This window comes from Episyrphus balteatus, chromosome 1 (genome assembly GCF_945859705.1).
Source record: "Episyrphus balteatus chromosome 1, idEpiBalt1.1, whole genome shotgun sequence".
NCBI lineage: Eukaryota > Metazoa > Arthropoda > Insecta > Diptera > Syrphidae > Episyrphus > Episyrphus balteatus.
Genome location: NC_079134.1, coordinates 33,977,941 through 34,005,802, shown reverse-complemented (window position 1 = coordinate 34,005,802; position 27,862 = coordinate 33,977,941). Strand labels below are relative to the sequence as shown.

General features: G+C 29.1%; 2 protein-coding genes and 6 non-coding genes across 8 annotated transcripts; 5 read left to right on the top strand and 3 right to left on the bottom strand.

Annotated features, from left to right (window-relative positions):
* The first annotated feature begins 356 nt into the window (after positions 1 to 356).
* Positions 357 to 9,738, top strand: LOC129913473 (uncharacterized). Its single transcript, XM_055992211.1, has 12 exons — positions 357 to 537; positions 605 to 834; positions 926 to 1,056; positions 1,111 to 1,448; positions 1,519 to 1,931; positions 1,998 to 2,204; positions 3,733 to 3,877; positions 3,942 to 4,171; positions 8,438 to 8,568; positions 8,636 to 8,973; positions 9,041 to 9,453; positions 9,525 to 9,738. Exons 1-12 carry the CDS (start codon positions 459 to 461, stop codon positions 9,735 to 9,737), a joined length of 2,868 nt encoding a protein of 955 aa, XP_055848186.1. The 5' UTR covers positions 357 to 458; the 3' UTR covers position 9,738.
* Positions 9,739 to 13,130: 3,392 nt separating this feature from the next.
* Positions 13,131 to 21,610, top strand: LOC129906966 (facilitated trehalose transporter Tret1-like). The gene is made up of 6 exons (XM_055982961.1): positions 13,131 to 13,230; positions 13,292 to 13,521; positions 20,311 to 20,441; positions 20,503 to 20,840; positions 20,899 to 21,311; positions 21,379 to 21,610. Exons 1-6 carry the CDS (start codon positions 13,152 to 13,154, stop codon positions 21,589 to 21,591), a joined length of 1,404 nt encoding a protein of 467 aa, XP_055838936.1. The 5' UTR covers positions 13,131 to 13,151; the 3' UTR covers positions 21,592 to 21,610.
* Positions 21,611 to 22,198: 588 nt separating this feature from the next.
* On the bottom strand, positions 22,199 to 22,272 carry Trnan-guu (transfer RNA asparagine (anticodon GUU)). Its single transcript has one exon. It is a non-coding gene; the product is annotated as a tRNA-Asn (tRNA).
* Positions 22,273 to 23,115: 843 nt separating this feature from the next.
* Positions 23,116 to 23,189, top strand: Trnan-guu (transfer RNA asparagine (anticodon GUU)). The gene has a single exon. It is a non-coding gene; the product is annotated as a tRNA-Asn (tRNA).
* An 83-nt stretch (positions 23,190 to 23,272) lies between these two features.
* On the bottom strand, positions 23,273 to 23,346 carry Trnan-guu (transfer RNA asparagine (anticodon GUU)). Its single transcript has one exon. It is a non-coding gene; the product is annotated as a tRNA-Asn (tRNA).
* A 3,025-nt stretch (positions 23,347 to 26,371) lies between these two features.
* On the top strand, positions 26,372 to 26,445 carry Trnan-guu (transfer RNA asparagine (anticodon GUU)). Its single transcript has one exon. It is a non-coding gene; the product is annotated as a tRNA-Asn (tRNA).
* An 83-nt stretch (positions 26,446 to 26,528) lies between these two features.
* Trnan-guu (transfer RNA asparagine (anticodon GUU)) lies at positions 26,529 to 26,602 on the bottom strand. Its single transcript has one exon. It is a non-coding gene; the product is annotated as a tRNA-Asn (tRNA).
* A 632-nt stretch (positions 26,603 to 27,234) lies between these two features.
* Trnan-guu (transfer RNA asparagine (anticodon GUU)) lies at positions 27,235 to 27,308 on the top strand. Its single transcript has one exon. It is a non-coding gene; the product is annotated as a tRNA-Asn (tRNA).
* Positions 27,309 to 27,862: the final 554 nt, after the last annotated feature.

Below are 27,862 nucleotides of genomic sequence, written 5' to 3'. Positions count from 1 at the left end.
AATAAATTAGGATCACTTGCAATTTTCTTTTAGACTTTTGGGAATATTTCTGTTTGTACTTCATATTTTTCATATACCTAGGTACTTTGAATTTGAATCGTCATAATTCTCTCTTTAAGATTGTTTACCGGACGTTTTTTTTTTTTTTTTTTTTCGGATCTGCAAAGTTGCCAAGTAGGTAATTTAATAAACAAAAATATAAGAGCATAGGTAAATAAAAAATTCATAAAATTATAATATCTTATTTGAACAAATATCTTTTACTTGTATTTGTTTAACAAAAAAAAAAAAAGATTTATATGAAACTAAGAAGATACGAAATTTTTAACCATTCATAAATAATTATTATCATGGATTCAGTTTCAATTGTGATGTGACAACGATAGCAATTCAACTTCAGGGACTCCAAATTAAAAAAAAAAAAAAATTGTGAAAAAAGATATCAATCGGCCAAAAAAATGGTTCATTTAAATTTAAACAATCCTGAAAGTGTGTTTTATGGCAACTATCGACGGCAGTTAGCAGCAACCCTTACAGGTTGTTAAGTTTATTATTTTTTCAATTAATTTGTACTAATTTTCCTATGAAATTGCTCACATTTCAGTTAATTTAATTGCATTTTCTCATGGCATCGGACTAGGATGGGTGGCTCCAATGCTTTTAATTTTTCAATCCCCCGAATCACCCTTAGCATTTAATGTATCGGTACAAGAAATTTCGTGGATTGGTGCATATGTCGGTGTGGGAGCAGTTACTGGCAGTTTAATATTTGGTGTACTTCTTGACCTTATTGGACGTAAAAAGTGTTTGTATATTGTAGCTGTTCCACACATAGTAAGAACTTAATCTACCTCAAAACCTTCTAATGAAAAATTATTTTTCAACATTTATGTTATAACTTAAACTTGAATATTTTTTTTCCAAGTTCTTTTGGATCCTGGTATTTATTGCCAATGACGTTAATTACCTTTATATAGCTCGAATATTAGGAGGCACTACTGGCGGTGGCTTATATGCAATCTTACCTATTTTTGTGGCTGAAATTGCTGACTCAAAGTAAGGTTTTTTTCCTACATATATATTTTGGTACTGATATTCTATTACTTTTAGAATCCGAGGTACCCTATGTTCAATTTTTATTTTTACCTTAAACATTGGAATGCTTGTTGGCAATATTATTGCATCGCACGTTCCATATTTGATTATTCCATGCGCTGTAATAGTGCTTCCAGTATTGTTTCTTATCATCATTGTGCAATTTCCTGAAACACCACAGTTTTTACTTCGTCAAAATCTGAATAATGCAGCTGAAAAATCTTTGAAATATTACACAAATATCAACGCTAATAACAAAGATGAACTTCAGCAATTTGAAGTCAATTTTAATGAGATGAAAGAGTTGATTTTGTCTTCGAAAAACAAAGAAAGTTTTTCCTTGATGGACTTTTGTAGGTGTTCTATGAGGATATTTCTAAACTTTTTTCAAATGAAAATAGTTTTTCAAATTTTTTTTTTTAGGTACTAAGAGATCAATGAAGAGTCTTCTAATGGGATTAATTCTCATTGTAATTTATAATTTCACTGGAATTTATGCTATCCTCAACTACTCATCTCTAATTTTCGCCGAAGCCCATGCCTCAATGGATCCGAAAACCAATACAATTATTATTGGAGTCTTTCAGATATTTGGATCATATTGTGCATTCGTTCTTATTGATAAATTCGGTCGAAAATTTCTCATGTTGGTGTCTTTGATTGGAATGTGTCTTGGTTTTACATTGATTGGAGTACACTCGTACATGGTCACTAATTTAGCATTTGACAGTGCAAAATGGCTTCCTGTTGTGCTTATGTCATTTATAATTTTAGCAGCAAATATTGGCGTTATGTCAGTTACTTTTATAATACTTGTTGAGATACTTCCTCCAAAGGTAAACATTCTTTCTATAGAACAATTGTATGATTTCTATTTTATTTCTTTTACTTTATTTTTATAGATAAGATCTCTTGCAACAACATTGTGTCTGGTTTTTGGGAGTTTAATGAGCGGTGTAGTTCTAAAAGCATTTCCAGTATTAATGGTAATTGCAGGACTATCAGGTGCCATGTGGATATTGGCATGCTTTTCTGCATTTGGATTTATTTTTTACTTAGTATTTGTTGGTGAAACAAAGGGCAAAAATTTGAATGATCAAGAAGGATATAATTAAGGAATTATTATTGCATGAATATTATTTAGACTTAAAAAGGCTTTATTTTAAATTAAAAATTAATTTTAAATTATTTTTAGTAATCAAATAATTTTATAATTATTATTAAATAAAAAGCCACTTTTCTGTTTCCACAAACTCAATAACTACTTGAGACTGTCGATCATTTTTTATGAAGATGTTGGAACAGTTTATATTTACCTCTTCTTTTGAATATAGGAACACAGGAACATTCTGGAAAACTGCAAAGCAGATGAACTCGCCCAGGAGTGGAACTATAATACTAATAATTGTAACTATAATTTAAGTAATTTTAACAACTTTAAAAAAAATACATCCTTCTTGAAACTCAAGTATTTTTGCTATTAAGTTGTAAAAAATTGTCAAAAAAAAGTTGTGTCCGTGATAAATTGAGCTGTTTTAAACATTAAAAATAATAAAGAAGTCACCAGTTCCTATATAAAGGCGTGTATATTTTTTCATGAATCAACAAGGTAAAATTATATATTCTTAGTCCAAAAGATTTTAAGATGGCGGATCTCCACAAGGTTTAACTTTTTTTTTAAATATTATTTCTATATACAGAATTTAATTAAATTAAAACACATTACTTGCTAAAACTTTAAGCCCAAAAAGTTGGCAGGCTTTTGAAAGCTGTATTAAAAAATCATGTATGTAAAAATGTATCCACATTATTATAACAAAGAAAAATTTCACAAAAACTGAAAAAATACAAAAAATATCCACGTTTTTTTAGATAACCTTTGAAGGAAAACCCCAGACTTTAGCATATTTTTTCAAGAGAAGTCACTTAAATAATTCTGTTCGAACTTATTTGCGTCAGATTTTTGTGATATCCGCTTAAAATTACGTTTACAGGTTTAAAAAAAACTTCCGAAACAGCCAAATAATCGTTAAAATCTATCAAGTCAACTTGGGAAGCGATATTTTTCGAATTTATTATGATGAGTTAATTATTTTCGACCGATTAAAGTCCAATTTATTCAATCTCCATTATTTTTAAAGTCCCCATTAAAAATTTAAAGAGCTGCCAAATCGCATACAAATTTAAAATTTCGTTTTTTAAAAATAGCGACTTTTTTTTAAAAATTCTAAGACTTTTAATTTTTCTCTAAAAACCATACAGAAAATGCAGACAAAGTCATAGTAGGAAAACACGTGGCGTATAACAGTTTACAATTAATGTTTTTTTCTTTTTTGTTATTTTAAGAAATCTACAAAGATTTAGTTTAAACCGGAATTTGCAAATTTGCAAGTAATTAACAAACAAAAACAAAATAAAAAAAAACGCTCTTGTTAACAAAAATAAAAATTTATTAATAAAATCTGTTGTTTGAATAAAATTGTTTATTTTTGTTTGTTTTAAGATATGTATGTATATTGTTTATTACATTTGAAGATAAATAAGATCAAAAAAAAAAAAAATAGATAAAAGTCATAAAAACATTCAACATTGTCATCATGTACCTATTCAGTTTTGAATTTGGTGTAAGAATGATAGCATTCTTACTTCTTGTGTTTTCAAAATTTAAATAAAAAAATTAAAAAGCAATTGACCAAAAAAAAAATGGTTCATTTAAATTTGAAAAATCCTGAAAGTGTGTTTTATGGCAACTATCGACGACAATTGTTAGCAACTTTGACAGGTATTTACTAATTTATCTTACCTACTAATTTTTCTATGATTTTTTTTTTTTTTTTACTTTTCAGTTAATTTACTTGCATTTTCTCATGGCATTGGACTAGGATGGGCAGCTCCAATGCTTTTTAATTTTCAATCCATTGATTCACCTTTAGCATTTAACATATCTGTGCAAGAAACTTCATGGATTGGTGCCAATATTAGTGTGGGAGCAGTAATTGGCAATGTCTCATTTGGTATCCTTCTTGATATTATTGGACGGAAAAAGTGTTTATATCTTTTAGCTGTACCACACATAGTAAGAACTTTATTATATTTTTCTCTTAAAAAGGGTTACATTCAAAATATAACCAGCCTTAAAAACTCCAAAACTAACTTTCGTAAATATTGCATTCCTTGGCGAAGGAAATCTTCTTGATTTTGGAGAACTAATTTATAAGTTAGAAAACCTTCTATAAGAAAGGTTTTTGTTACAGTTCGACGACTTGAACAAAAATTTTGAGTCAACAAAGTTCAGAGGAAAATTTTTATTTTAAAAATAGTATTACAAACAAACCAAATTTAAAATACAATTTATTCACATATTTAACATCTGCTAAGATAAGATTCCATTTAAATAATATACCTACATAGATCTATAAAGATAACCAAATCTGTGGAATTCATTATTCCAAAGATGTTAGAGATGACGAAATCTTGAGAAAAAAAAATTATTCACATTATTTGGCACAAAGTAATATTGTACTTTGGACTTTTGCCACATATTTCAAACGGTTTAAATAGGTCTTACTTTTCCATAGCTTTAAGAAAATTGGCTTATAAAAATTATTTGTGTAATTTCTCCAGATCATCAGATCTTTCAACCCTAAATGCTAATTTTTTTTTTTCAAACCTAGCTGGGTCGATTGCTCAAGGTTAGAAAGTCCAAGATTTTTTTTCGTTTGCCCATTCTTAGTTCTAAAATTATAAAGGAATTATTTTTTTTTTCCACCTCAAAAACCACAAAAAATAATATTTTTTTATTCAGTGTAAAAATTTTTGGTTTTGCACTGTGGTTCATTTGCCAAACGTTAGCCCAACTTTTTTTTTTCTTTATTCCACTATTTTTTTTAAATATATAACAATATCAGAAACCGAAAAAATTGTGATTCTTTTCCCTGTAAAAAAAAAATGGTTAGTTTAAAACCGTGGTTTGTTTGCCCAAGGTTAGTCCAGGATAAGCCGACTTTTATTTTCGCTATCATACGCTTATTTTAAAAATTAAAGAAGAATTAGTTTTTATTCACCACACCAAAAAATAGTACGCATACACCGCAACGATCCTTTCAAAAATTTATAATTAAGAACAATTAAATCCACTGGTATTTGCATTGCGCCTCAAATGTTATTTATTTGACTTACAATTTTTACTTGATTGAATGTAGTCCATATAACATTCCTGTTAAGAAGCTTAAGCTGACATTTAATTAAAAATTTGGCACCCCAATTGTGTTATAATATATTTTTTTAAATTTAAGAACTTTTTTTATTTCACAGGGTGTTTAAAAAACAATAGGCTAGTGAATTTCATTTAAAAATCGTTATAACAGAAATACAGGGTATTCAAATTCAAAAAAGATCTAGGTAATTTGAAAAATTAAAAAAAAAAAACTACCAAGGAATAAAAAAAGATTATATCGGATAAAGGGTGTTTCAGTAATAATAAAAAAATTTAAATAATTTAAAATTTTTAAAACGTTTATCGATATTTAAACAGGGTTTTCATATTTGCATACCTAAGTTAATAACACTGGTTTACAAGGGTTTTGTTGCCGAAACAAAAATATACTTTTCTGAAGGTTTTCGGTGTGCTGAACTCGAATCTGAAGTCAGAAAAACCTAATCAGCTCTCAACCATTATAGTACAACTCTATCCATTTTTCAATCGTATATAACTTGTTTAAAGGCTCTCAGTTTTTCCAGCTCTCACTTTCGAGATATTAGAAAATGCAAAAAACGTTTTTTTGAGTATTTCGGACCTTATTCTTTTATATAAGGAAAATTGTTTGAGCATATTTTTAGTTTCTATAAGAACTGTTTTCTATCTTTCAATACCTGTTTAAATCTTTTCGATATCTTTTGTATTGCCCGAGATATCTTAAAATGAAGTGGGTTTGGCTTCATATATCATAAAGGAGATAATGACGTTATAAAATGTATATGGTAGATATAATATGCCACACAACTGAGGATACCTCGGGCAGTAAAAAAGATATCGGAAAGATAAACAGGTTTTGAAGGGTGGAAAATAGTTCTTACAAAAACCGTTACTAAATATGCTCAAAAAATGTTTCCTTATATAAAAGAATAAGGTCCGAAGTACTGCATTTTCTAACGGTAATATTTCAAAAACGGGAAGTTATTAATTTTTTTTTTTTGTACTTCGGATTCGCGTTAATCACACCGAAAACCTTCAGAAAAGTATACTTTTGATTCGGCAACTTAAAAAAAAGTTTAATTTTGTTAACCTTTATGTAGTTTCAGAACTCTGTTTATCAAAAAATTGGCTAATTATGCATACAAAATTAGTTCTTTTTCATTTTCGTATGTAATAGTTATAAATATTACCGACAAAAATGAATAAAAAGTTTTTTAAGAGGGTCTATCAAAGTGCCAAAAACGTGTGCTTTTAGAGCTCTGTAAATCAAAAATGTGTGTAAATATGTTATTAATCGTACTTCTACTCATTATTATACTTATTTTTAATAATATTATAAAAAAGAAATGTTAATTTTTTTTTTGTGACCGTACAGTAGATACTTTTAAAAATGAGTCCACCGAAAGGCAAAAAACTTGTACTTTCAGAGCTCTGTACATAAAAAATTTGACGAGATATTTAAATATTTGTTATTATATTTCAAAATATACGCGGGCGGAGACCTATCAGGTTTTGTAGAGCTAGTCGCACTGAATACGAAACGGTATTTGAAAATCCCCTAACACCCCCAAAATCTGGAGTTACGGGCAAAAAACGGTTTTTTGGACCTTCACCCATTGAAAAAATTCTAGCTTCCACAATTTTTTACTCATTTTCGATTTTTTTACACTTTCTGATAGAAGATAAATATACCTTTTTAACAATGTATAAAACATGTAACTCGGTTAAACCACTTAGAATTTATAAGCTGTCAAAGTTCAAAAATTCCATTTTTTTCGTCATTTGCCCAACTTCGGCATCAATTTAAAATATATGTTTTCAAAACAACATGCTATTTAAAAAATATATTCTAAAACTATATCTATTTCTCAATCAATCCAGGTATTTTTTATGAAAATCACTTCAAAATTGGCTTAGAAAAAAAAATTTTTCGATTTCAACCCAGATACAGAAATTCGAACTTTTAGGTATAGAACAAAAATGTTGTTTCGGCACGTAGTAGGATAACCTGGGCGCCAGGATTTGATAACGGGTTTTTGTAGAGGAGCTCACTACAAACATTTTTTTCTTTGGGAGGGGGGTCTATCTCCCCCCGTTTAGGTGGGAGGGGCATTTTTCTAAAAAAAAATTATCAAAATAAAAAAAAATTATTAAAAAACAACGGCAACACTTGCAGTAATAAATGATACCATTTCCGAAAGGAAAAATTGTACATTTGATTCTAATTTTTAAATCAATATAATATAACCAATAGTTTTTGAAATAATCGATTTCAAAGTTAAAAATAGACGAAAAAAAATTTTTTTAAAACTCATTTTATACTATTTTTTCCAGACTGTGAATTTTAGTAAAAAAATTATTCACACAGAAAACTGCCTCAACTGATTCCTTATAGAACAGTGGAAACTGTATGTTTCTATGTCTTCTAGTTTTTGAGAAAATTGAAAAATTATTTTATCAGATTTTTCTTTTTTCAAAATATTTTTTGTTTTTATTTTTCAATTTTCTCATATTAATCATCTATCAGAAACTGTAAAAAAATCGAAAATGGGTAAAAAATTGAAGAAGCTAGAATTTTTTCAATGGGTGAAGGTCCAAAAAACCGTTTTTTACCCGTAACTCCAGATTTTGGGGGTGTTAGGGGATTTTCAAATACCGTTTCGCAATCAGTGCGACTAGCTCTACAAAACCTGATAGGTCTCCGCCCGCGTATATTTTGAAACCTCATTTTTGTAACACCGTGTAATTAATCTTGCAAAAAAATAACTCTCAAAAAGTTAAACTTGTAAGCGCTATTAATTTAATTCCTCTAAATGAGCGAATTCACACACTGTGCGCCGTGTTCATACGTTTCTAATGACTTAGCCATCTTAACCGCTGAATTTTCAGCTATTTGACCTGCGGTCGAAACACGGCATACGATTACCTTCGTGTGTTCACAGAAAAGTTGGTGTATGCTCCTGACCAGATTATCTCCAGCTGCTTTTAACAGTTCGGCTGGCAGGACATCTATAAAATTTAAAGAATACAAAAGAGTCCCCAGTTTCCCATTTGATCATCTCTTTCTTACAAGATTGTAGACCAAAATCCAACTATTTTTTCATTATTTACATTAATTTAGCTTTAACTTTATAATTTTCTTCCTAGTTCTTTTGGATCCTGATATTTTTTGCCAGTGACGTAAATTACCTTTATATAGCTCGAATATTAGGAGGTACTACTGGAGGTGGCATATACGTAGTTCTTCCTATTTTTGTGGCAGAAATCGCTGATTTAAAGTAAGGAACACATTAATTTTTTTAAACGATTTTGTATGACTTTTTTTTTATATTGTTTTTCTTTCAGAGTTCGAGGTACCTTATGCTCAGTTTTTAGTTTTACTTTGAACGTTGGAATGCTTATAGGCAATATTGTTGCATCACACGTTCCATATTTGATTATTCCGTGTGTTATAATAGTGCTTCCAGTATTGTTTCTTATCATCATTCTGCAATTTCCTGAAACGCCACAGTTTTTACTTCGTCAAAATCTGAATAATGCAGCTGAAAAATCTTTGAAATATTACACAAATATCAACGATAATAACAAGGATGAGCTACAGCAATTTGAAATCAATTTTAATGAGATGAAACAGCTGACTTCATCTTCAGGAAACAAAGAAAAGCTTTCCTTGAAGGACATCTGTAGGTTTTCTATAAGAATACTTATCCTTTTTTAAATGAAATAAAGTTTTTTCATTTTCTTTTTTAGGTACTAAAAGATCAATAAAGAGTCTTCTTATAGGACTTGTCTTTGGGATAGTTTTTAGTTTTACTGGAATATATGTCATCCTTAACTACTCAGCGTTAATCTTTGCCGAAGCGCATTCCTCAATGGATCCGAAAACCAATACGATTATCATTGGAGCTTTCCAGATAGTTGGATCATATTGTGCATTCGTCCTTATTGATAAGTTTGGAAGAAAAATTCTGATGTTGGTGTCTTTGATTGGAATGTGTCTTGGTTTTACATTGATTGGAGTACACTCGTATATGGTCACTAATTTCGCATTTGACAGTGCAAGATGGCTTCCAATTGTCCTGACGTCATTTATAATTTTAGCAGCAAATATTGGTGTTATGTCAATTACTTTTATAATACTTGTTGAGATACTTCCTCCAAAGGTAAATATTCTTTCTAAAGTTGAATGATTTATGTTTCTATTGTATTTCTATTTTTTTTTTATTATTTCTAGATAAGATCTTTTGGTACTGCATCATGTCTGATGTTTACGAGTTTAACAAGCTTTATTGCGTTAAAAGTATTTCCAGTATTGATGGTCTTTGTCGGACTATCAGGTGTTATGTGGATATTTGCATGCTTTTCTGCATTTGGATTTTTATTTTTCTTAATATTCGTTGGAGAAACAAAAGGCAGGAATTTGAATGATGAAGAAACGTACAATTAGAGAATATATAAGATTATATTTAGTATGTTAAGCTTAAAATTATTTTAAAGAATAAAACATTTTTATAAAAAATATTATTTTTGATTTAAAATAAAAATACACACTTTGAGGAGGCAGTCAAAAATCTCAATTGTTAAACACAATCACGCTTTGCCGTCGATTTTGACAACTGCCAAAAGTTCAACCATACGAAATCTGTGTAACCTCACACAATGACGCTTTTTCTACGTACGCTTTTTTTGACAAACGTAAGGAAACGTAAGAAAGCGAGTAAAAGTTCAACCAGATTGAACTTTTGCTCGCTTTCTGACATTTATGAGACATAGTTACAGTCACCCACATAATTATTGGGCGAAATGTGAATAAAAAAAAATAAATTATTACAAAACGAGGTGTGTTTTTTTGTTTCTCTATATAGATTTTGCACAAAAAAACGACATCGAGATATTTTAAATCAAAACAATTTACGTATTAAAAACAACAATAATTTAATGATGTTGTAGACTGAGTTTTATTGTTTGTTTTGTTTAAAAAAAAAACAATTTATTTTGATTGGTTTTGTTTTTATAATTATAGGATTAAAGAATAAACAAATTTCTATGCATTTTCGGACGCATTAATATCCCTCTTCATTTTTCCACATTTTAAATCAAAATAAAAACTTGGACCAATATTTTTGTGGCTGACTGTGTTTTTTTATTTGACAGCAGATTTTATGTTAAAATCAGCTGTTCAAAGTCAAAGTGACAGAAGTGCGCTTTGAGGATTTCTCAACGTAACGCGATGACGCGTCTGGCAAAGCGTGATTGTGTTTCAGCTTTAAGTTTTTTTAGTTTAATCTATTGTATTCTCTTCCATTTATCTTGTACATGCAGTTTAAAAAAAAATTAAGCACGTATACGCCACAGTACACGTGGAGAACTAAAGTAGAAATGATGTACTTTTTGGCACATTCTTCGTAAATCATCCTGTATATTTTATTTGCTAATATTGCTACTTTTTACTTTAAACTTTGGCTAAAAAAACAAGTGATTTAAGTGTTTTTTAGCATTTGAGTAGGGTTGGCGAGTACTTGTCTGCATTTGCGAGATGGCACCCGACATTTTTTAGATAGAAGAGAGTATAATCTAAAGTATGGTGTATAGTTTAGCTTTCTAGTGCATAAAAAGTTATACTGTTTTGTTCAAAGAACATAGATAGCCAAACAACATAGATATGAATGTATAAGTTATGTGACAATTTTTCCTTTAAAATAGGGTTACCACATGGAAGTTCTCATTTTAGAAGTGGCAAGCCTTTTTTTTTTATTTTCAGTATCAACTTATCTTTCATTTGTCACTAATTTTAACCTCTAACCTTATATGAGCTAAGTAACTCGACGGTAGCCGCTTGGACTATAACATTAAAATTACAACATCGAAGCATAATACCACCCATATGACTGACTTTGATCATCATCAGATTCATCATAACAAACCTATTATATGACAGTTTACTTGGATCTTTTATCTTTAACCGTTACAGATTTTTCTCATCAGATCGAGAAATGTTTATATTTGTCAAAATACTTATTCCGAACATTTATGTATGTATGTATGTATGATAAAAAGGATTATTTTGAAACAAGTGTGAACATTATAAGAATTGATAAAACACTACATATATTAAAAAATATAAAAAACCGCTTTTACGATTTTGAAAAAAAAAATAAACTAAAAATTCTTTGTTATACAAGAAATAAAATGGCATACTTCGTTTATAAACATATATAACATATTTTTGAAATTTTAAAAACAACTCCAGCCTATGAACTTGGTGGTAATACACAAAAGTTTTTGTTGTTCATTCAAAACCTTCAAGTTTTATTTCTTTTTATTACAAAAACATCTTTTAATTTTTTTTAATTAAATTAAAATAATTATTCTTTTATGAATTTATATACAAATCAATCATTTTCACAATAAAAACAAGTGCATTTAATTTTTTATAATAATTTTTTTTTATTGACAAAAGTATTTTGATCAAAATTCTTTTATAGTTTTAGTAAGTTAATTTAAGCATAAATTAAACTGTTAATATTGTTAAAACGGTGAAAAAATGTTGTATTTTTAGATTCAGCCCATAAAATGTACACCTGAGCATAATAAAAAAATATTTTCAAAAAGAACAAGAAATCTGAAATTGACCGAAAAATGGCTGAGTAAAAAATCGTTGAAATCTGAAAACATTGAAAAACAGTTTTTTGACGATAACTTGAAATTTTGGTCTACGAAAAATTTCAAGTGCCGAAATATGATGTACTCAGTAATACCTACAACCTCTGCTAGGTCATTTCCAAAGTAATTGACATGATTTTTATTTTGTAACACAGTGTTATTATTTATTCTTTTGGATTCCACAGATCGAAGAGAATGAATTTTATTCGGAAACGGTCCAGTGCAATTCCAGATAATTTTTCGATACATAATTATATTAATCCTCGCTTAAATTGTAGTAATCTAGATTCTAGATCATATTGCGGACGACGCACAAAATTGTATTTTATTCACTAAAATAAATTAAATTTAGAACGCAGGAGAATTTTGTATTCTACTAAATCGATAAAAAAAAATTGCCAACAAAATGGCGTCCAGTAACGCAGTGGAGCAGGTAAAACGTCTGTCCTACACATTTTTGTAACTAGGGAGAGGAGGGCGGCAGGATCCAACTAATTTTAGTTAGGTTTACCCTCACTAAATTAATTTTCTGAAAATGTACTTTTAATGCATTTTTTATATTTTCTTTTATTATACTATTTTCTCGATTCAATTTCTTTTACGAACCCTAAACTTACCCTATATCAACTACATACATATATCGCAATCCGCAAGTAAAAATTGGTAATCTATACCTTCAGGGCCAACTTAGGTATGAGATTCAACGTTGTTCTTTATATTTTTTATTTAATTTTATATTATTAATTTCTGGGCTATTCAGTGGAACTGCATAGGTACGTGCTAACTACTCTGACTCTGAACTTGTTTAAAAAATACATTCTATTTCTATTTTTGTCGTCTTCAAAGCTTCGCTTCACTTACATCCAAAAATTTAGTTCGAACATGCAAAGTTGCAAGTAATTAACAAATAAAAAAAAAAAACAAAAAAAAAAAAACAAAAACAAAACGCTCTTGTTCACCATAAATACAAATTCATACAAAAATCAGTTATTTGAACAAGCGCTTAATATTTTTTTATTTGTTTTTGGAAATATTTTTTTTTTAGACAAAAATTTGTAGATCCAATAAATATAGATACAAAATTTAATTTATTCAGTTTTAAGTCTGGTGTTATAATGAAAACACTCTTAATTTTTGTGCTGTCAAATTAAACAATAAAAACAAAAAAAAAACAAAAAGCTTATAAATCGGCCCAAGAATGTTCCATATGAATTCCAACAATCCTGATAGTGTCTTTTATAAAAACTATCGACTGCAATTGGCGGCAACTTTAACTGGTATATTATTATTAATTTTTTTACTGTCATAATAAATGCATGATTTTTTTTTTATTTTCAGTTAATATACTTACATTTTCTCATGGCATCGGATTAGGATGGAGCGCACCGATGCTTTTGATTTTTCAAACCCCAGAATCACCTTTAGAATTTAAAATATCTGTTGAGGAAACCTCATGGATTGGTGCATGTGTCGGTGTTGGAGCAATATTTGGCAATTTTATATTTGGCATACTTCTTGACCTGATTGGACGTAAAAAGTGTTTATATCTTTTAGGTGTACCACACATAGTAAGAACTTTAATATATTTTGCTCTAAAATAAGTTCGCAAAATTTTGGGTATCTTTGAAAAAGTCCGTGTCGTTTTTAGGAACTAATGTATATAACTTAAGCCGTGTTTGAATTTTTAACAGCTGAAAATTTATTTTTTTCACCACAATATAGTGTACAAAATGTATATCCTTAATTTTTATCCCAATTTGTACAGATCCTTCTGTTCTCAAAACAATACTTAACAATTTACAGTTTGAACACTAGAATATATATTATATTAAAAAAAGTCATCGAAGAATATAACAGTGTAGATTATTAGAACAGATAAGATATTAGTTATTTAAGCAAAGTGTTAGAACAGATGGAAAGCAGACATAGTAAAAAGTTTAATTTGTTTAATATTTACGCGGAAAGCTATTGCAAAAGTGTTAATGAAACAAAACAACAAATATGAGTGATTTTAATTTATAATAAGGGATATGTATACAAAATCAAATAATTAATAGAAAGATTTTGATGAACATAAATACATCGGTAAATAAGCTGCGAGTAGAAATTGACTGGTTGAAATTAAAAAATTACTAAGTGGTAGCGAATGAATTTAATCAAAGCGGAAGAAATAAAAACAAAATCTGAATTGAAATCAACTTAATAATATCTGTTCCCTTTGGCGCATTTATCTACTGTTTTGTTTAGTACTTAAAGCTGCTTTGAAGTTTGAACTACTTTTTCAATAGAATTATAGTATATGAATATAAATGTAACTTCAAGAAGTAAGCAGAGTAGATAAACGCGCCCAAAGAACCGCAGCTAATGCCGTAGTAAAATTGTCGTTTCTTTACAGGAAGACCGTGCGTTAAGTGTGGTACTTCTGATTTTTGGCAGGATGAACACCCTAATGATCATCTTTAGTTTTGGCACTCGAGTGTCAAACACAATAAACGAACTTTTCAACTTTTGAAGTGAAAACTTCTTTAGTATCGTAGTGATTTGAAACAAGATGAAACGAAAACGCGACACGACTTCAACTTGTTATAACTTTTTTGTTTTAATAGATAGATAAATGAAATTTGTACTGTAGATAGGTAATTAAATAAATTATAATTGTACAAAATTTCAATTAATTTCATATTCAAAATTCGGAGATAATGGTAAAAAGATGTTCTTTTCCAACACACGTTATATCTTTTGATCTAGTGCACATACAAATTTGATTTAACTTTAATACGCATGCTGATAACATAACCTTTTATTTGATATATCACACATAACGGTACGTGCTCTACAAGTTACACAATCTTAAATTGAAAAAATTGAAAAATACCTCAAAACACCTGTTGAATTCTGTTGGCGATGACCAGCTACCAGTGTAGGAAGTACCGTAATCTCAGTCTGGAAATTGGACATGGTTGACTTTAAAAAATTCTAACTTCTCTTGTAGACATCTTTGAAATAAGATTTATGCATCATTATACAAGGTGAAACAATAAGCTTTCACATGGTATAAAATTTTTATAGGTTGTCAAACAAATCAATTGAATAAATAGCATGAGAACATAAAAATAAATGTTTTTTTTGCTTTTTTTTGATGAAATTTCATCGAGTTTAAAAAATTCTAGCTCTTTTTGTAAATGTCTCATAGAAATGATCGATATATATATTTTGAGCTTAGACAATAAGCTTTCAAATGATATAAAATTTATATAGGTTGTCATATAAAAAACATGGATTTGAAGGTGATAGAATAAAAATAGGTAGATTTTTTCTATTTTTTTTTTTTTTTTTTTTTGCAAGAAAAATGATTTTTTAAGGTTTCACTTCTACCACGTGTGAATTGCACACATGATTTTTTTTTTTGTTATTTTAGCCCTTAGCATATGTAGATTTTTTTTTGTGGAAAGTTCTTTTATTAGACTATACAAATATAATATTATAGTAGAAAAAACGAAATGTTTTAAATTATTTTAATTATATTTAGAATCCATTTATATATGGCTTCAAATGTCGGCTACTGCAAAAGCTTAATAGTGAGGCGGCTTAGCATTCAAAAACAGCTCAATCGTGCACTTTGTGATAAAAATATGAAATTTACATCGTTGGTAGTATTCAATATAAGAGTTATTTTGATATTAGATTAGATTAGATTAGAAAAGATTTTATTTAGTTTTCTTTTTACAATTAATATAACAAGAGTAATAAAAATCTTATTGTAATAATACAATATTTTGACATAACATGTTTTTGTTGTCTGTCAGATTGGCGTTATAAATTCAAATTTAAATATACTATAGGTAACGTAAGTTGCTAATAATTTTCTTTAACTTATACATTTGTAGATATTTTAACTTAATATTTTTATAAATTTAAAATGAGATTTGTAATATTTATATTAACAATAGGTACAATAATAAATATGGAATGTAATATTTAAATAATTTACTTAAATTTATTATCACAAATTTTTCATCAGTTCATACTTAATATGTTTTAAAAATGTTTTTCATTGCTTTTAGCAAATTCATTTATTAACAAAGATCTATATTTTAGAGAGTAAGATAAAAAGTTGTAAAGGGAAGAGAAGTTACTACCATTTAACACATTATAAAATTCTTCAATGGACAAAGATTCTTTTCCAAAACAGGCTAGTCTCGAATTTTTATAAATCGGGCATCTACCAATTAGGTGATATGTGTTTTCTACTTCATCCATATTACATATTGAACAGATTCCTAGTGTATCTTTTTTAAATGCTCTAGCATTAATATTTAATAAACCACCTCTAGCTTTAAGAATTAAGCTCACCAGGTAGGGAGAGTTTTCATCTATAAATTAAGGTGTAATATTATAGTTCAAATGAGCATAAACATCATGAAACTGAGAGCCCTTAGCATCTGCAATGTGATTTTCATGTTCTCTAGCTTCTAGTGCTATCAATAAAATACTATGAAGGTTATTGAAAGATGAGGTAGAAAGGTCTATTTCAATGTTAAGCATTTCACCTAAGTTTATCCAGTCTGAAACCCAAAACGTTTTCTGTACAATTGTTTCTTGTGCAAGGATTCGAGGTAATCTTCTACTAGGGTATTGAAGTACTTTATTGACTTAGTCGAAATGCAGAGAGAGCGTTCGGAGAAATTGAGTTTTCAAGCCAGTTTCCAAGTGTAACATGTAGTTGGGGGTGTTGTTGGGTAGCTTTAACATTTGTTTCATGAAGAACCTGAACAGTTTTTCTACTTGGTCAAATTGTTTAGATCCCCAAATTTGAGCGCCGTATAGCATAATGGAACGGGCTGCGGTGTCAAAAATTTTGAGCTTATTCGAGCAACAGATATTTGGGTTATGAATATATTTTGACCAAGTTGAGATGATTGTGCTTTTGGACATTGTAAGCTCTAAGTCTAAGTGTTTATTGAAGGATAGGTTATAATTCAGAGTTACCCCTAGATACTTGTAATCATTCACGATTTCAATCCGATCCGAACCATATTTCCAGCTGAGATTGCTAGAAATTCTAGTACCTGTTCTAAACACCAATATTTTAGATTTGTTGATGTTCATTTTTAAACCCCACAACGTACAGTAACTGAATAAAGAATCAATCATATTTTGAAGTTCGATAGGTTAATCAGAGATGATAACGAGGTCATCGGCATATAATAATACTTTCACAACTATATCTTCGACACGTATACCTCCTGGTAGATGTAAATGCAAGTCATTCAAGTAGAGGCTAAATAACATTGGACTGAGTAAACATCCTTGCTTTACACCAACTTTAACTTCAAAGAAGTCAGAAAGAGAGATTCCATCCCAAACCTGGCAAATTGTTTCTTTATAAAGTAAGTTATTTTGATATATTGGGCCTTCTTGTCTTGTATTCCATCCGGAAGGTTAGCTACAAGAGTTTTTCTGTGTTGCACTCGCATTGTTGTATATCGTAGTATGGGTAATGAAACATTTTTATTGATATGATACATGATTTCGAGGTATTTTTTAACGCCCGATCGAATAAAATTAATACCAAAATGTCTCGACCATCATGTAAAAAGTTACTGGACTCTTTATGAATAGTCTTTTACTTAAAGAACAAGAATCAGAATGTTACCAATTGCTCTTTGAAAAAAAAAATGGTAGACTGATAAAATTTTGTATGGACGTTTCATATACCATAGAAAAAAATAACAAAATATGTCCATCAAGATATTTTGGGTTAAAGGGTGTTTTTTTTTAACGATATACTTTTCAAATTTTACTATTGAAATAGAAGATTTATGCATTTTTTCCAACTGCATATAAATTGTCGCCGTAAAGCAAAATTGTTCTAAGTCACAAAAAGCAAATTTTACAGGGTAGGGGGAAGTGGTCACCCTTCGTACACGGTCACCCTTCGTACAGTGAGCTTAAAACAAAAACTAAACGGTATTCAAACACGTGCTTACTAGTGTGCATAGACATAGTAGGCGCCGAGCTGCTAGATAAATTTTGAATCCTAAGTGCAACGGATTCGGTCGCCACAAGACTTTTAGTGTTTTTTAGTGCTCTGAGTAATTTTTTTATGTACATTTGATGTCATGTTGTGTTTAAGTTAACTATGTTTTTGGCTAAACAGTAATGAAGAATTGTTGTTCAAAGTGTTAAATTTGTGTTTTAATTATAAATATTGCAAAATCTCAGTACATTTTTTCAAAAATCGATTTTTCTGCATTATGTACCTACAGCTTGGGGAGCATTCGTACAGTCAAACATGGGGCACATTCGTACGCATACGTATGCCCGCCAGTAAATGTTCTTGAGCAGATAACAATCAAAACACGGAGTTACAGTTTTATTGAAATGAAATTTAAACCTCTATAATAAGTTTTTCGCATTCTATAGTAAATTAAGGTTGGTATTTTTATATATGTAAATAATAATTTGTTTCAGAATCGTCGAATCGTGAAAAATTGAGTTTTTTATTTGTTTTTGTTTTTTTCTGAGTCAAGTTCAATTAATTAATAAATTAATAAGTAATTAAATGTTTTAAAACTCAAATTTGGCATTTGACAAACCAAAAGTTAGTCAAATTAACGTTTTAAATATCCTGTACGAATGTACCCCATGTGCTGTACGAAGGTACCCCACTGGTGGGGAGGATTCGTACAAAAATCTAATCCCAGTAAAATGGCTATAACTATTTAAGCCTTTGACTTAGAAGTGTCAAATTTTTTTGTAAAGTGTAATAATATACATATTACAAATAAAGTCCATTTTCTCGAAGCTGGAGTGAGTTAATAAATAACTAAAAATAAATAAGTAAAAACTGTACGAAGGGTGACCACTTCCCCCTACGATTTTTAAGTTTCAAATGGGTTAAAAACGACAATTTTCTGCTCGTTTGCCATTCAAGTAATGTTTTTTATAAAGTTTGTTGTTTTCTCTTCAATAAAATATACAAGTTTACCTCATTAGCAGGTGCATACTATTTTTAAATATTTTTTAAAACTAAAAAGAAAAATCCAAAATTGGAAATAGAACAATTCCTATACAAGTACGTTTTTTCCTTAAATAAAAAGTGGATGTAGAACAAAATATGATGGGACTTGGAACAATCAAGAATACTTGGGCTCATTTTCAAAAGGCTACTTCCCTGTTTTTATTGTTCTATATCCCATTAAATTATATTATCTGCTGAATGAAATATCTTTCAGAGAAAGATCTGTTTTAAAGAAACTAATAAAGAAAATCCCCCGATGAAGCCGGAAAAAAACCCGGAGAAACGTTGGGAAAATAATGAATTAGTTTTTATTAATAGTTGCATTAATTCTCTGAAAGATCATTGAGTCCGAAAATTTAATTTTTATCATTTGATAATTATGATATTATGATCATTTACCATTAAATAATAAAAATTTTATACATATATAAAAATTTATTTAGAAAATCTCAATGTTAAATTTTGTTGCTTTGTATAAACTACCAGGGGGTCTATTCCCGAACTCTGAAAAGTTTTTGAAGTTTGTTTTAATTTTTTAATTTTTTTTTATAAATCCAGAATCGAATTTATTATGAAAACGTGCAGCTCTAGCATTCTATTAAGTTTCAAGATTCTGCGATAGTCAGAAGTGCTCAAAAGTTTTTGGTATTAATTTTGGGGAAATGGGCGATTACCACGCAATCTAAATGGAAATTTTCTATTTTTACTTTTTTTACTCCACCCCAAGATTCAGGACTGTGCCTTGTTTCAAGTTTCTAAGATAACTGGGATTTTTGAACCTATCTATCTCAGGAACTATACTCATCCCTTGTAGGTGCTTGGTTTTGGCTATCTTGAGAAATAATACGAGTTTTAAGTTTCTGTCATTTTTGGAATAGAAATGGCCTCAGTTGGTAAGGTCAGAAAACTTGGCTAAAGGCACTACTCATTGATTAAGATGTTTGAACTACAATTTTCATATGATCTTCCGCTAGAGATAGATGGTTGTAGGTATACTAGATTTATATACTTAGGAGTAGTTTATCGGCAGCACAGGAACCCAGCTAATGAGTCTATGAACTGAACAAAGGTTAGCTAAATTTAATTATAAATTTTTAAGTAATAATATAATTGATGTTCTTTTTTACTCTAAATTTAATTTTTAAAGAACATGGAATTTTGAAAAGACTTGACATTTGAAAGTACGAGTACATACCTTTTTTGCCTTTGTATAAAACTATTATTTTACCCCATGAAAAGTTAAGAATGAAGCAATAAGAAGGAAAGATTTTAAAAATATGAAGTTTTCCAGTTTTAATTTGTTCAAACCTTTCACTTTTGTTTTATTTTCTAGTTCTTTTGGGTCCTGATTATGTTTGCCAATGATGTATATTACCTTTATATAGCTCGAATATTAGGAGGTATTTCTGGAGGTGGTTTATTTGGAATTCTTCCAATTTTCGTAGCTGAAATCGCTGATTTAAAGTAAGATACTAATTTTCTTGACTCATTTATTGATTTACATATTTTTTTTTTTTTTTTTCAGAGTTCGAGGTACCCTAGGTGCTATTTTTTGTTTCTCCTTGAACGTTGGCATGCTTTTTGGGAACATTATTGCAACACTTGTTCCATATGTGATCATTCCATGTGTTATATTAGTACTTCCAATATCATATCTTATCTTCGTCATGCAATTTCCTGAAACACCACAGTTTTTACTTCGTCAAAACCAAATCGACGCAGCTTCAAAATCTTTGAAATATTACTCAAATATCAAGGAGAAAAACAAGGATGCACTACAACAATTTGAAATCAATTTTAATGAGATGAAAGAGTTGATTTTGTCTTCAAAAAACAAAGAAAGACTTTCTTTAAAGGACATTTGTAGGTTTTTTTAACAGTTTTCTCATATTTTAGATAAATTTATTTTTCAAATTTCTAGGTTCTAAGAGATTTATGAAGGCTCTTCTTATGGGACTTGCCCTCGTGATAATTTATAGTTTCACTGGAATATGGCCTATTCTCAACTACTCATCGCTTATCTTTGCAGAAGCACATTCATCAATGGATCCGAAAACCAATACAATCATAATTGGAGTCTTCCAGATAATTGGATCATATTGTGCTTTCGTCCTTATTGATAAGTTTGGCCGAAAGTTTTTGCTACTTGTGTCTTCAATTGGAATGTTTCTCGGATTCGGTTTGTTTGGTGTACACTCGTATATGGCCACTAATTTAGCATTGAACGTTGCAAGATGGCTTCCTGTTGTCCTTATGGCATTCATAATTTTAGCAGCAAATATTGGTGTTATTTCAGTAACTTTTATAGTACTTGTGGAAATAATTCCTCCAAAGGTAAAGTACTTTTTTGAGTAATTTGTATAATGATTGTTTTTTGATGTTGTTTTAATTGTGTTTATAGATAAGATCGTTTGTCACAGCATTGGTTTTGGTTTCAGCTAGTATAATGTACAGTGTAGCATTAAAACTATTTCCAGTACTAATGTACCTTGTCGGGCTATCAGGTGTCATGTGGATTTGTGCATCGTTTGCAGCATTTGGATTTATATTTTATTTAATATTTCTCAAAGAAACAAAGGGCATGAATTTGAATGACGAAGACACATACAATTAAGGGAATATTTTATGAATACAAAGACATAATAAGACTTTATTAATTAAAATTTTAAGTAATGAAATATTTTGTGGTATTAATTCTTTTAAAATAAAAAAGTTACTTTGTGAACGCAGCCAATAAGTGAAAATTGTTATTTATATACTGGCGCTTTAAAAATTAGAATTAAATGTATAATTCTGCCTTTCGGAAATGGTATCACTCTTAACTGTTAGTGTTGCCGTTGTTTTTTTTTTAAATTTTAATACATTTTTTATAAAATTGCCCCTCCCGGCTGAGGGGGAGGAGATAGACCCTCCTCCCATAGTAAACAATGATTGTATTGAACTCCTCTACAATAAAACCGTTATCAAATTCTGGCGACCAAGTTATCGTACTACGTGCCAAAATAACATTTTTGTTCGGTGCCCAAACGTTCGAATTTCTGTATCTGGGTTGAAATCGTAAATTATTTTTTCTAAGCCAATTTTGAACTGATTTTCATTGATGTGGAAGATTTAACAAGAGGCTGTGTTTCAGTTATTGCTTTTTTTATAATTCAAACAACAAAAATTGTATTTTATTTTTAGATTTATTAAGAATATTTTGTGTTAAAAAAAAAATAAGTCGCCCCCGGGTGGACTCGAACCACCAACCTTTCGGTTAACAGCCGAACGCGCTAACCAATTGCGCCACGGAGGCCACATGGGGATGATTGGAATATTTTTGAGCATTCGCTTTGTGCTCTTTTTCTTATTAATTCATTGGAATTTTCTTAGAATTCATTAGAAGACATAATTAGTAGTGGAGTAACTAAAGCTCAAAAATTGGCAATATTAGGGAACCCGGCCGAACAGCTTAGCTAACCAATTGCGCCACGGAGGCTACATAAAAAAAGTAAAATATTTTTGAACGCGGACTTTTCTGTTTTTCTGTCTATTTGTATTTATATAAAAATTGTTGGTGTGTTCTAAATTTCTTTTCCATTAGGGGTGGCAAGTTTATTCTCATCTATTTAATTGGTTGCAAGTTTTATTTAATATTGATTTGAGAATGTTGGCACCTAGGTAACAATTGTAATTTTCATCATTTGCACTTTGTCTACACGCACTGTGGCGTATACGTGATCTAATTTTTATTTTTTGATCTTTTTGTTTTTTGCAGCATTCGCAAATGTAGGGGAGATAAAGACGGTTGATCAAGTTAAAAAAAATAAAAGCTAATGTCATCTAGTCATATGACACATTATTTTAAAGTAAGTATGTAATTGGTACAAAAAATATTTTACAATTACAAAAAATTTATTTTACTTTATTGAATGTATTTTTTTAATTTATTTTCAGGATGATATCATGAGATTTGAGGTGCTTACTTACATTTGCAACCGACCGTATGTTTGTTTGGAAAAGAATTTCATGAAGAATAGAATTTTTTTTTAAATATTTTCTTTTATAAAAATAATAATTTTGAAACACTAAACAAAAAATTAGATTTTCAAAAATGCAAATAAATCTGCACTTATGGCAACACTGAACAGCACATATAGCCTCCGTGGCGCAATTGGTTAGCGCGTTCGGCTGTTAACCGAAAGGTTGGTGGTTCGAGTCCACCCGGGGGCGATTTATTTTATAAAATTGTAGAGTGCAAGGTGAAAAGTAACTTTTGTTCATAAAAAAACTTAATAAAATTTTATAAAATAAATCGCCCCCGGGTGGACTCGAACCACCAACCTTTCGGTTAACAGCCGAACGCGCTAACCAATTGCGCCACGGAGGCTATATGGGCTGTTCAGTGTTGCCATAAGTGCAGATTTATCTATGCCTTTAAATATTAAAATTAATTATTCAAATATCTAGCATTTCTAAATTTTCCTTAATTTGTTGTTTTTTGTTTAAAAATTAAAATAATTTGTTTCCGATCAAAATCAAAAACTCACAAGTTTCTGAATAAAATGATGTCGAAGCAAAAAAGTAGGAAAAAACAATCAAAAAGGATTAGAACCCCACTTGGCAAAAAGTTTCGGAAAAAAAAAACGTAGATTGAACCGGAAAAAATTACGAAACATAACAAATTTTTTTTAAATAAATTGCTGTTAATAAAAAATAAAGCTATTAAAAAAATGATGAAATCAACAGCAACAAAAATAAAAAAAAAACTTGATAAGAAGTAAAAAGGAGAAAATTACGTAGAATTTCCTCAAAAACACATGACCTTTCTTCTGTGGCGATTTGTTTGCAATAAAATTGTACATACTACACACAAAATTGTAAATATGAATCTACATGTCGTCGCCCTTGTATTGAAGTGCCGTATACGCCATTTTTACATTTTTGGGAAATCGCAATTAAATGTTCGGAAGATAATTGTGAAAAAACTAACCGCTGGTATTTTTTGATATTTTAGTATGATATATAATTAAAATGTGTCTTTTATATACATGTTATTGGACATCTGCAATTCGTTTAGTTTTCAAAATATTTAAATTTTTGTCCAAAATGAGTTCGCCGTATACGCCAAGAAAATCAGAAGTTTCTCTTATTCATATACACGTACGTCAAAAAAAAAAAACAACGTACGTCAAAACAATTCTCAAAATTTTCTTACATTGCATGAAAAATTTGACGTAAATGCCAAAATTTCTTGTTTTTGTCAAAACAATAGTGAATATCTCGGCAACGAAAAAAGATAGAGAAAAACGGATAGCAGATTTGAAGAGAACAACTACAAAAAATGCAATTTGGCGTATACGGCACTCCAATACTAGGGCGACGAATGTACATATGTTTAGAAATTGTATTTATTCTATAGTAGAGTATCTAAAGCAAATTATTAGGGAACCCGGCCGAACAGCTCTGATTTTGATGATCTTTTTTTTCAAACGTCGATAAGTAAAAATACTTTAAGGTCTATAGATTAAAAATTGGCGGTGTTGCCGTTTTGATTTTTTAAATTTAATTGAAGATTTTTGTGAACAAAAACAAATTTTTTTCAAAAATTTTTCTTAAATTTCATAAATTAATTGATGCCAAAAGATTGTCTAGGAAATTCAAGGAAAAAAAATATACGGGACTGAGGGACAATCTTCCATAGTTCAAGCGATAGATGCAATTTTCTTATTAATTGACTTCAAACACAAAAAAAATATTTGAACACAACGGCAACACCTACAATATTCAAATACACATTTTTTAAAAGCTAGAAGCTTAGTCATATATGTAAAATTAAGTTAATTGAATGAACGGCTTTTGAAAGAATGGTAATTGAACTCAGATTAAAAAAAAAAAATTATTGAAAAAATTTTAACATGTCGTTTTTTAAACTTGGTCGTAATATAAAATGCATTTATTTTCAAATTTTTTTGGCCGCATTTATTATGATTTCAAATTATAAAAGGAAATGTCAATATGTATTACGGTTTATGAAAAAAATTAAAAAGTATTTCATTTTCGAAGAACTTTTTTTAATAAAAGTTTTGAAAAAAAATGTAACTTATTTTTTTTTTAAGTTCAACATCTAAACATAAAATTATTTTTTATTCATTTAATAACTCTTATTGTTGAAAGTTAAATAGCAAAAATTTAAAGTTCCTATTTACCACAGTCTTTGAGAAAATTAATTATTTCAATGCAAAAATTCAGTTTTAATACAAAAAAACCATTGAAATTGAAGTAATTTTTCATTTTTTTTTTCAAAAGTGTGATATATTTTACCTTTGTTGCTTCGAAATTCAACTGATAATATTTATGGCCAAAAATTTTTTTTAAATAAATTCATATTTTATTAGAAAAAGTTTGGAAATTAAGTCATTTTAAATTTTTCTAATAACATTTTTGTTTTAATTCTGAGTTTGAGGACCATTTTTTCAAAAAGTCTTGATTAAATTTAGTGGATTTAAATTTAAGAGATAAGAATGAGCTTCTGGCATTTTAAAAATGTATTTTAAAATATTGTAGGTGTTGCCGTTGTTTTCAAAATATTTTTTTTGTGTTTGAGGTAAGAATGTTAGAATATTTCATTTATCGCTTAAACGATGGAAGATTGTCCATTACTGCCTTTTATATATTTTCCTTAAATTATCTAGAGAATCTTTTGCTATCATTTGTTTTATGAAATTTAAGCAAAAAATATGGTTTTGTTAAAAAAAAATTAATTTTAATTTTAAAAAACAATACGGCAACACCGGCAATTTTTAATCTATAGACTTTAAAGTCAAAATCAGAGCTGTTCGGCCGGGTTCCCTAATAATTTGCTTTAGATACTCTACTATAGAATAAATACAATTTCTAAACATACATGTAGATTCATATTTACAATTTTGTGTGTAATATGTATAATTTTATTGCAAACAAATCGCCACAGAAGAAAGGTCATGTGTTTTTGAGGAAATTCTACGTAATTTTCTCGTTTTTACTTCTTATCAAGTTTTTTTTTTATTTTTGTTGCTGTTGATTTCATCATTTTTTTAATAGCTTTATTTTTTATTAACAGCAATTTATTTAAAAAAAATTTGTTATGTTTCGTAATTTTTTCCGGTTCAATCTACGTTTTTTTTTTCCGAAACTTTTTGCCAAGTGGGGTTCTAATCCTTTTTGATTGTTTTTTCCTACTTTTTTGCTTCGACATCATTTTATTCAGAAACTTGTGAGTTTTTGATTTTGATCGGAAACAAATTATTTTAATTTTTAAACAAAAAACAACAAATTAAGGAAAATTTAGAAATGCTAGATATTTGAATAATTAATTTTAATATTTAAAGGCATAGATAAATCTGCACTTATGGCAACACTGAACAGCCCATATAGCCTCCGTGGCGCAATTGGTTAGCGCGTTCGGCTGTTAACCGAAAGGTTGGTGGTTCGAGTCCACCCGGGGGCGATTTATTTTATAAAATTTTATTAAGTTTTTTTATGAACAAAAGTTACTTTTCACCTTGCACTCTACAATTTTATAAAATAAATCGCCCCCGGGTGGACTCGAACCACCAACCTTTCGGTTAACAGCCGAACGCGCTAACCAATTGCGCCACGGAGGCTATATAAAACATTCAGCGTTGCCATAAATGCGGATTTATTTGCATTTTTAAAAATCTAATTTTTTGTTTAGTGTTTCAAAATGTTTATTATTTTTATAAAAGAAAATATTAAAAACAAAAAAAGACTATTCTTCATGAAATTCTTTTCCAAACAAACATACAGTCGGTTACAAATGTAAGTAAGCACATCAAATCTCATGATATCACCATGAAAATAAATTACAAAAAACACATTCAATAAAGTAAAATAATTTTTTTATAATTGTAAAATATTTTTTTGTACCAATTACATACTTACTTAAAAATAATATGTCATATGACTAGATGACATTAGCATCAGTTTTTTTTAACTTGATCAACCGTCTTCATCTTCCCTACATTTGCGAATGCTGCTCAAAACAAAAAGATCAAAAAATACCTACAAATTAGATCACGTATACGCCACAGTGCGTATAGACAAAGTGCAAATGATGAGAATTACAACTGTTACCTAGGTACCAACACACTCAAATCAATATTAAATAAAACTTGCAACCAATTAAATAGATGAGAATAAACATTTTTTATATAAATTCAAATAGACAGAAAAACAGAAAAGTCCGTGTTCAAAAATATTTTACTTTTTTTATGTAGCCTCCGTGGCGCAATTGGTTAGCGCGTTCGGCTGTTAACCGAAAGGTTGGTGGTTCGAGTCCACCCGGGGGCGGTTTATTTTTTTTTTTATTTTAACGAATTTGTTGTTGCTAAGAACGTTTTTAAAGGGTTGAAGTTATTTTAAAGAATAAAGTTTAAATGAAATTTTGACTCTGAAAAAAAAACCTAAAAGTGAAGGCAATCTTGAGAGTTGGGTTAGTCTTATCCATTAGAGGGTTAAAAGATATCCAAATATATTTTTAAAATTTCTTAAATTGGTACCATTATAGCTTTTGTAAATCAAAATAAAAGTGTTAGGTACAATAAAATTTAAATAAAGACAAGACGTGGTTTTTTTACTCTTATAATTGTCTTTGGGGTATTCTCATGTCATAAGTCATTATATTATAGGAAGCAGATACTGTACACAACCGTAAACATTATTGTCTTCAAAAAAAATGGTCATCTAATGAAATCATGCAAAATCTCTTTTGAGAACAAATAAATTGGGATTTTTTGTTCTCAAGAGAATGGCAAATTTTTTTATGCAAATCTATATAGAATTTTGCAAATATGATAAGAAATTGGGAAATATGACTTTGTATAGTGATTGTTTGCAATCTCTTA

Bases quoted from the DNA above. Each gene is read 5' to 3' on its own strand.
- LOC129906966 (XM_055982961.1), top strand. From the start codon at position 13,152: ATGTTCCATATGAATTCCAACAATCCTGATAGTGTCTTTTATAAAAAC. The intron at 20,442-20,502 runs GTAAGATACTAA...TTTTTTTTTCAG, and splicing joins GCTGAAATCGCTGATTTAAA to AGTTCGAGGTACCCTAGGTG. The intron at 20,841-20,898 runs GTAGGTTTTTTT...TCAAATTTCTAG, and splicing joins ACTTTCTTTAAAGGACATTT to GTTCTAAGAGATTTATGAAG.
- LOC129913473 (XM_055992211.1), top strand. From the start codon at position 459: ATGGTTCATTTAAATTTAAACAATCCTGAAAGTGTGTTTTATGGCAAC. The intron at 1,057-1,110 runs GTAAGGTTTTTT...TATTACTTTTAG, and splicing joins GCTGAAATTGCTGACTCAAA to AATCCGAGGTACCCTATGTT. The intron at 4,172-8,437 runs GTAAGAACTTTA...TTTTCTTCCTAG, and splicing joins TTTTAGCTGTACCACACATA to TTCTTTTGGATCCTGATATT.